General features: G+C 29.7%; 1 protein-coding gene across 1 annotated transcript; it reads right to left on the reverse strand.

Moving 5' to 3' along the window:
• Positions 1-4,824: 4,824 nt before the first annotated feature.
• On the reverse strand, positions 4,825-6,082 carry LOC115698937 (uncharacterized). The gene is made up of 2 exons (XM_030626138.2): positions 5,389-6,082; positions 4,825-5,309 (listed from the first exon to the last, which is right to left on the reverse strand). The coding sequence occupies exons 1-2, from the start codon at positions 5,540-5,542 to the stop codon at positions 5,113-5,115; spliced, it is 351 nt and encodes a 116-aa protein (XP_030481998.1). The 5' UTR covers positions 5,543-6,082; the 3' UTR covers positions 4,825-5,112.
• Between the last annotated feature and the right edge of the window lie 2,977 nt (positions 6,083-9,059).

A 9,059-nucleotide genomic window follows, 5' to 3' on the forward strand; every position in this document is an offset into this window, starting at 1 on the left:
AATAAAGTGGTCATTCAACACATTAGCACTGAATTGATGATTGTCGATCCTATGACAAAAGGCTTGCCACCTCATAAATTCAAGGATCATGTAGAGAACATGGGACTTGGTTCCCTTATGTAATTTGTACAAATAAAGTTATTATTAACGAAACTCTTATTTTGATTTTTCTCATATTTATGCGCATCTTAATTTTACATTTGAGAAAAATTTCAGAGGACCTGAATAAACATAAGGTTTAGGGTTTATTCACTTAAGTACATTGCCACATAAAGTACATTGTTATATAGTAAATGTATTGTAATACATGGAAGATAATACTCGACTCATAATGAGGACATGTCGCTACGATTCGTATGTTTATTATATAATGAGGAACGTTGGGTTTGAATATTTTAGTTTAAATGCTGACCAAGTGGGAAAATATTAGAATATTTTATTTATAAAAATTATTTTCTAATTAAGGAAATGATTTTCTATTTAAGGAAATAAATAAATAATTGATTTTCTGATAAATGAATATTTTATATTCATTGAATCTAGACAAAATCAATTATGTAATATTCTATATATGGTCAGATTTCTATATTCATTACCTAATTTGATTTCCTGAATTAATTGTCAAAATATTCTGACAATTAATGTGGCGCAGATACTGATGGAGTATCTCACCTATAAATATAGGGTCTCGGTCCCCGAGCTCCTCACTCATTCTAAATTCATTCAGCAAATTTCATCTAAAGAGAGTTGAGAGAGCGAGGAAGCCCGAACTCCAATACCGAAGCTATCGCAGGGATTGAAGCTCAAAGATCAATGGCTGGAGGTATATCGATCCTTTCATTGCATATATTATTGATATGATTACAGTTTGTTTTCCGCATTTCATATCGTTTGTATATGCTATATTACATACACTACATTATAGTCTAACAAAAACAACTCCTGACAACTCGACACGCAAGCCGATGGGTCAATATGTACATTGCTAAAGAAGAATGTCACCGCATGACTGCTCTAACTTTTCCTTGCCCTTACTTGCACCACAGAGCACCCGTGAGTTGCACAAACTCGGCAAGAAAAGTATTAAAGAATGATATATTAAATAACTAATTATATATTTCATTATTATAAAATGATTAAATCATAACATTCAATAGTAAATAATATAATCAGGCATATGCATAAAAAGAGATTCGCTCATATATTACATTGCCTAGTTAGGCAAGCTCATGTCATAATGTGACATCATATATATAATATCACTGCACCACCTAATCAGGTGAGCCGTGCCACAATCTGGCACCAATATGTTACATCGCGTAATCAAATAAGCCTGTACCATAGCCTGATACTCACATATCACTCCTGCATGTACCTAATAAGGTACGCCGCCAAGAAGTAATCCAACAATATTTTCAATCTATGCCATAGCCTAACATTCTCATATCACTGCCGCCCGTACCTAATAAGGTACGCCGCCAAGTGTAACGCATCACCTAATAAGGTGAGCTCGTATATCATATCCATGTGTCATCACATTGCCATTGCCTAATCAGACAATCAACAATTACAGAACCTGTCATGCCATGTGGTACATTATACTTTTTTTACCTCAAGTTTCAGTTCAGGTATGTTGGCCGACCTACTTGGAGAACGATCGATGATCTCGGGCCCTATCTCATAACAATGATAAACCAATAAGTGTTTATCCCAAAACACTACTTAATAGCTATAAAGGAAGACTTAGGGTTTTTAACCAAACTCTGAGGTATAAATACACTAAAATAAAACTTATATTTTAGCTCTAAAACATACACCGTATCATATATCTTGTCGGGAGCTTCGAAACGGTATATAGAACGTCTAAAACAGATACCCAAGTAAAAAGTTATGACAAAAATACGATTCTCCGATTTCCCGAGACAGCCCAGAAACGGTAAACCAGTTGGAAACGGTTAACCACTTCCACTAGAACCGGTTAACCAGTTCACAACTGGTGGATCGGTTGGACATGTGGCAAAAAGTTACGATTTTCAAATTTTGCACTTACCGAAATATTACTGAAACCTATCCAAATCACTCCAAACTTCATAGGGCACATATATACCATAAGTACAACAACTCTAATCATATTATAGCATAAGATATTATCATACTAATATTATACTTTAATATAGTTAGTATAATAGTATTGTTAAGATTTTTTTTTTGAATTAAAGCATACTTATCATAAATGACAAGTATGGTTAGACCTCATGGTCATTACAAAATAAGTTTTCTGGTATGGGATCCATCAGGATAAGACCAAACAACTGGTGAGCAAAAGCCCATTTAGTCACATTATAAGCGGCAAAATTACAAGTTCTATTAACATTAGAAAAATTACAACTAATACGAAAGAGAGGACTTAATACAAAATGAGACATAGTTCTCTAGAGCCCAATGAGACTCCTTACCATTGAGAGCAATGATAACTACCCTCAAGTCATTCTCCACAATAACAAACTTGGACCCAATATCCAAAGCCACCGTCACAGCCAAACAGTAGGTCGCAGCTTCTCCACATAAAGCATCAGAAAAATCCAACTGGGACGTGTGAACCCGAATCATCCTGCCAAGATGATTCCTAGCAACAACTGCAGTACACATGCTTTCTAAACCCACAGAAACATCACGATTCAGTTTTATCCAGTCTGGTGGAGGGGGAGCCCAAGTCTCCCGTAAGGCCGGAGTAGTGCAAGGGAAAAATGAAGCATGCATATCTGCAAAAGAAGTACAAACAAAGTCAATACACTTCTTCACATCAGTAGGACACTTATTGTGTACATTTTTATTGCGGATCCGCCAAATGGTGTCAACAACAATAGATGCATAAAGGAAAACATCCTCAGCACAGATACCCTTGTGATTAAGACCCCAGATGAACTTAACCTAGTCTCAGACACGAATGTCTGTATCACAGACATGATAAATACCCAAGTCCCAAATATATAAAAAAAATTATTTTCTATGTTTTCATTTATTATTATATTTTCTCAAAGTTTAGATTAATATGCATATAATAAAGTATAATTTAAGAATATTATAACATGCAAAAAAAAATTATTATAGTACATATATAACTCTAATTAACCTAATGTAGTTTTGTTAATTTAAAATTAAAAAATATATATAAATTTAAAATATTTTTTTGAACAAAATAAGAAATAAATATTTAAATATTATTTATGTAGATACACACAAACTCCAACCTCAACCAAAGATTTGAAGGAGCCTCAACACTAGTCAAAAGAAGTCGAACTTAGACTAAGAAACCCAATTACTAAATTCTGACGATAACAGTCCATACAGGCACCCATATGGGTTCAAAATGGTGAAGGGGTCAAGACAAGAGTTGCACATCCCTTTGGATAAATCCACGTTTCCTCCCTCAACATCAACTAAACTCTGCAAAGCTCAAGAGATCCTCGGCACCGAAGCCAGGGCCGGCCCTGAAACAAAGTGGGCCATAGGAATTTTTTTTTTTTAGGCCCTTATGTTAGAAAAAATGTGATATTTTTCAAAATCGGTAAAAAAAAATGTATAATTTTAAAAGAGGAAAAAAAAAATTTTGGGCCCCTGGGCTGGGTGGACCCTAGGCACAGGCCTAGCCCGCCTATGCCCAGGGCCGGGCCTGACCGGAGCCTAGACGCAATAAAAGAACCACCGTCAACCAATGAAGAAAATAAAAAGAGGAATAGTAGTGCCTCCACACTCCAAACTCGAGCAAGGACATACCATCTTCAAAGCTCCACCACCAGACCATTGAGAAAGGTTGAATCCACCACCATTAATCCCAGTCGAACTAAGGCCCCCAATCGTCGGCGACCAACACCACTCACCACATACCATCGTCGAGACCAAAAGCCACCACAACCAGAACTGCTATACTAGAGAAAACAAGAATGTAAGATCCCATTCTTAGTGACCCCGAATCTAACTGTAACAACCAAACCCACTGACTGTCGACACCTATAACCAACGTCTACCAACCATCTAAAATCATTTTAGTGATAAATTTTTAGTCACAACATAAATTCTTTGTAGCTAAATGTGACTTTTTGTCACCACAAAAAATTATTTATGACTAAAAATAAAGTACTTAAATACAAGTTGTCACTAATTTAATTTTAGTCACAACAAGTATTATGACTAAAAATATTTTTAGTCACAACAAAGTGTAATTTTTGTGATTAATACTTTTAGTACACTTCGGCCAAAGCAAAGGCTAGGAGCGACCTCCTTGGCCGAAATAGACAAAGAGACCAAAAAGAAGAAAACCTTAGGCTATGTTTGGTGGGAGGGAAGGAGAGTAGGATGGATGGAGAGGTTAGAGAGGATGAGGAGTAAGAGGAATGAAAATGATTGTTAATCTCCTTCCTATTGTTTGATATTAGGTGTGAGGTGGGAATGATGGAAAAAAAATTGATTAGTAAAATTACAAAATTACCCTTTTAAAAATAAAACTTTACTAGTTTTTTAAAGGTAATAATTGTATTTTGCAAAATATATTTTATCTTTTTCTACAATCCTTTTGGAGAGATTAAGTTTTGAAAAATTTGAAGGTTTGGATCTCCCTCGATCTCTCCTCTCCATTTTTCTTCCTCTTGCCAAACAAGTGATTTAGTCTCTCCTTCCATCTATCTTTCTCCACCCCTCTCCATCCACCCATCTTCCCCTCCTACCAAACATAGTGTTAGACGGGAACAAGAGGGTCTCAAGCGAGAGGGAGCGTCTAACTATCAAATCAATAAATATATATTTTTTCTTTTGAAAAGGGGAATCAATATTAATTGCACCATATTTTTATATCCAACGTAATATAATTACATATCAATTCTTACAGTAACTTTTACATTTTTTTTTCTTGTAGGATCAACAGTAACTTTACATTGAATGATGATCCAATGCTAAAAATAAAAAAAAATAAATTAAAAAAAAATGACCGTCATAATTGAAAGTCGTACACTTGTACCAATTAAGATTCCATATTCCAAAAATTTACAAAAGAACATAGCAATGAAGTTAATTTACAAAAGCATGATCTAATTCAAAAACACATGTTGACCCCTGTTAGTTCTTATGACCAAGTTTGTAGTCAATAATACCTCTATACAAAACTTGCCTATTTAATGGCATATTAAGAGGATGATGAGGTTGCTTCTCCATCTTCTTTTTCCGATACTCCTCGTTATTTGAAGATGGTTCAACCACATCTTCTGCAAATCTCACCGTTTTATTACTGCTGCTTCTCTTCATACAAGAACCTCCTATACAACACCAAAACAATTTTAGGTAGAAAAAGAAAAAGGGTATTTTTCAAAATATTAAAAAATAAAATACACATACCAATTCCAAATCTTCTTTTGGGAAGACCCAATTCGAATTCAATGTCTTTCATAAAGTCAGAAAGGACACGTTTGTGGATTTGATGAGCAAGAAGAACAACACTTCCTGTCACTGCAAATACCGCCATGAATCCTACTCCCATGGAGTTTTCCATCTCTCTCTCTGTTTTTCTCTATAAATATTTATATGATATGATATTGATGATATATGGGTGTGTGTAAATTAATATATATACATGGATTTTCAATTAGGATCAAAGACTATGAACATTGGTTTTTAAGACTTTAAGGAAAGGACATGGAAAAAAGACAGGGAAAGTATTACAGATCAAGATTATGACCATTCCCAAGGAAAAGAAATGAAAGAGAAATTTGTTGGTTGGCTTTAATTTTTTATTATGTTGAAATAATTTAAAAAGAATTAAGGTATGGGAAAATGGGCGGTATGAACAAGGCATTTATGATTATGATTGACTATGAGATTTTTATTTGTTTGTTAAAATGGAAAAAGAGCTGTGAAAAAATATTTCTTTTTTGGGGTTAGAAAATGATGCCTTAACCCCCCCTTTCTTTTTTACCTGTCTTTATCCTCTGCCTCAAGATTATTTGGTAAGTAATCTAACAAATAAAAAAATTATTGGTTTTCAACTTGACTTAAAATACCTAAGGTGTCTTGTGGTAATTTTATACTTGTTTCGTGTATTATATAGGGAAATAGATTTGTTAGGAGCTAAAATAAAAAGTACATAGATTTTGTTATGGCTCACACAAAATGACTGTAATCCACTAACTATTACTATTTTTTTTTTCAAATATCAACCATTGATATCAGTACTAAATTTGGTTTTATGTTTTGTCAAATAAAAAAAAATTAATAATAACATTGTTACATTTTAAAAAAATATATATGAATATGTTTGAAAAAAAATCATAATATTGTTGGAAAAGTAAAATTAATAAAATAAACGATTTTTTTAATATATGGAAAGGAAAAGAGATTTTTTTATTCAATTGTTTTTTAAAAGAGAAAAGGGAAAAATGATCAGCTGTTTAAATGTGGAGGGTGGTAGAGTAGTGAGGACTTAACTGTTTCGCACGTCTGAAAAAATCGTTCCAACTACCTTCAAGTTGATGAATGATGACGTGGCTTCTTCAGTAATATTACTTTATTGAATGAACTAGGAAACAAAAGCCGCGCGTTGGGCGGTTTTAAAAAAAATCATAAGCTATATATATTATTGAAAAAAGTTTATTTTTTAAATGTGATTTTTTTACAAAGTTATATTATAGAAAAAACTGAAGTTTCTAAAAAATAATAAAAATACATTGAAAAAATATGATTTATCTTATCATTCTTAGTCTTACATATATATTTTTTTTAATTATTAACAATTAATTTATTAAAATATCTTTTGAGAAAATTTTTTAAGGTGTATTTTTTCTTAAAAATCGACGATCACTATATTTTAAACAAAATTAATAGTCACTAATAACACACATAATTTTTCACTGATAAATTAATAAAAAAATATATAAAACATTATTTAAACTTTCAATAATAAGTTACAATTATTAATATTAATTATTACTTAATTTTTTTAATAATAGACATACAACAACTTAATTAATTAATTAGCATTATTCATAATTTGTAATAAATATTAAAATTACTACAAAAATAGAGAGATTAGTAAAAGAAGAATCCACCTCTTTAATTAGTTTTTTTTGTTGTGGGAAATTTTTTATCATATTATTGTTGCATTTATTTTTAAATAAATATTATAAGTTGAATGATCATGTAACTTTACTTTTTACTTAATTAAATTATTATTATTATTATTTTAAGACAAATCAATTATTTAATTATATTATTTATGTGAAATTAAAAATTGAAATTATCAAAAATTAAGAAAAATAAGATATTTGAAAAATAAAGTATCATCTCACCTCTCTATATTATCATTGTTTTTTTCTTTTCATTTTGAGAGTATTTTTTGTTTTTAACAATCCTATTAGAGATGAATTATTATTGTTCAATTAATTTTTTTAATGCTAAAAATGAGTATCATGATCACATAATCAATATTAAAATAATGTCAAGACATTTATTTTATTACAAATATAGAATCATTAGCATTTATTAGCACAAAATATATTTTAAATAAATAAATTAAAAATAATATTTTCCATCATGTACGTGTTGTAGTTGCCTCTATTTTTAGGTATGATCATTATTATTTTGCATCATCTCTATTGAGAGTGGGATAACATTCTCTATGCATTAATAAATCATCTCAATATTTAATGAGAAAAAATGTATTGTAAGACTAAAAAATTATACAAATATTAGGAAAGAGAAAAAATGAGAAAGTATCTAATATTACACTATATATATATGTTATATTTATACATGTGTATAAAAAATGGAGTAAAAAATGATAAAAAAAACACAAATATATTGTTAAAATATTTACATAGAGAAGTGAAGGTATGAATACTTGACATTATAAAATGATGATGAAAATAATAAAAAAAAATTGAATAAATATAAAAAAAAAAAATAGAGAAAACAAATAATTAGAAAGAAACCTCATATAAAATGCTATTTTTTTTTAGCATATATGATCATCCATGGCAATTTGTTCCAATCTTTTTAATCCTCTTCTTAAAATTCTTTTCCCTTCCCATCTTCATATATGTGTCAAAGTGTTTGTATTTTTATATCTTCAACTCATCTATATATATTATATGGAAATATGAGGAGGTATAACCAAAGGTCTCTTAAAATAAAGTTTGTAATTATAACATGAATTTATTGAATAGTTTTTTTTCTTTTGAAGAATGCCAAAAGCTTTATTTATCATAAAATCAATGTAAATATTAATGTAAATATGAATTAACAGATAATTAATTAAAATAATTAGAAAATAAATAAAAATTTAAGAAAAAAATGAGAGAATAGAAAAATTAGCTCTTTGAAAAGTTAAAGGATTACATTATCTATCCTAACATTAGAATTGTATAATTATATATATAAATATATAGATAGATATATAAATATAGCTATATGTATATACTTTTTTACAATATAAATATGTATGCATATATTTTGAATTGTTAAAGATTAATCAATTATATAGGTTTACAAAATTACTATACATATATCATATTTTTTTGGGTGTAATAAAATATCTATATATATATAGATGAGAATACTAAGAGATTATAAAAAATTAAGAATGGGGAGGTTACATTATTTTTTTCTTATTATTCAATAGAAAAAAATTAGAAAACATAACAAAATAGAGAAAATAGAGAAATGGAAGGAAAAGATGCCATATCAATGCTCTTATGCTTTCCTTTATTTATATATATAGATATTTTACTAGAATTGTTAGTTTTTTTTTTTTTTTTTTTGAGTACAAGAATTGTTAACTTGAACCGGTAGTGATGTCTCCTTTTATTAACTCAAAATCTAAATTTTGTGCTAAGTTTTGACCAAAAAAAAAATGATTGTGTTATATTTTTGGGTAAATATTATATCTTGTATTTGTCGAATGTTATTAATTAGACCTTTTATTTTATTAAATAATAATTGAATCCTGTATTTTTAAAAATGATACAAATAGGATTCTGAAATGAGTTTTTTGTCAAAATAAAACTTAATAGTAA

This window comes from Cannabis sativa, chromosome 8 (genome assembly GCF_029168945.1).
Source record: "Cannabis sativa cultivar Pink pepper isolate KNU-18-1 chromosome 8, ASM2916894v1, whole genome shotgun sequence".
NCBI lineage: Eukaryota > Viridiplantae > Streptophyta > Magnoliopsida > Rosales > Cannabaceae > Cannabis > Cannabis sativa.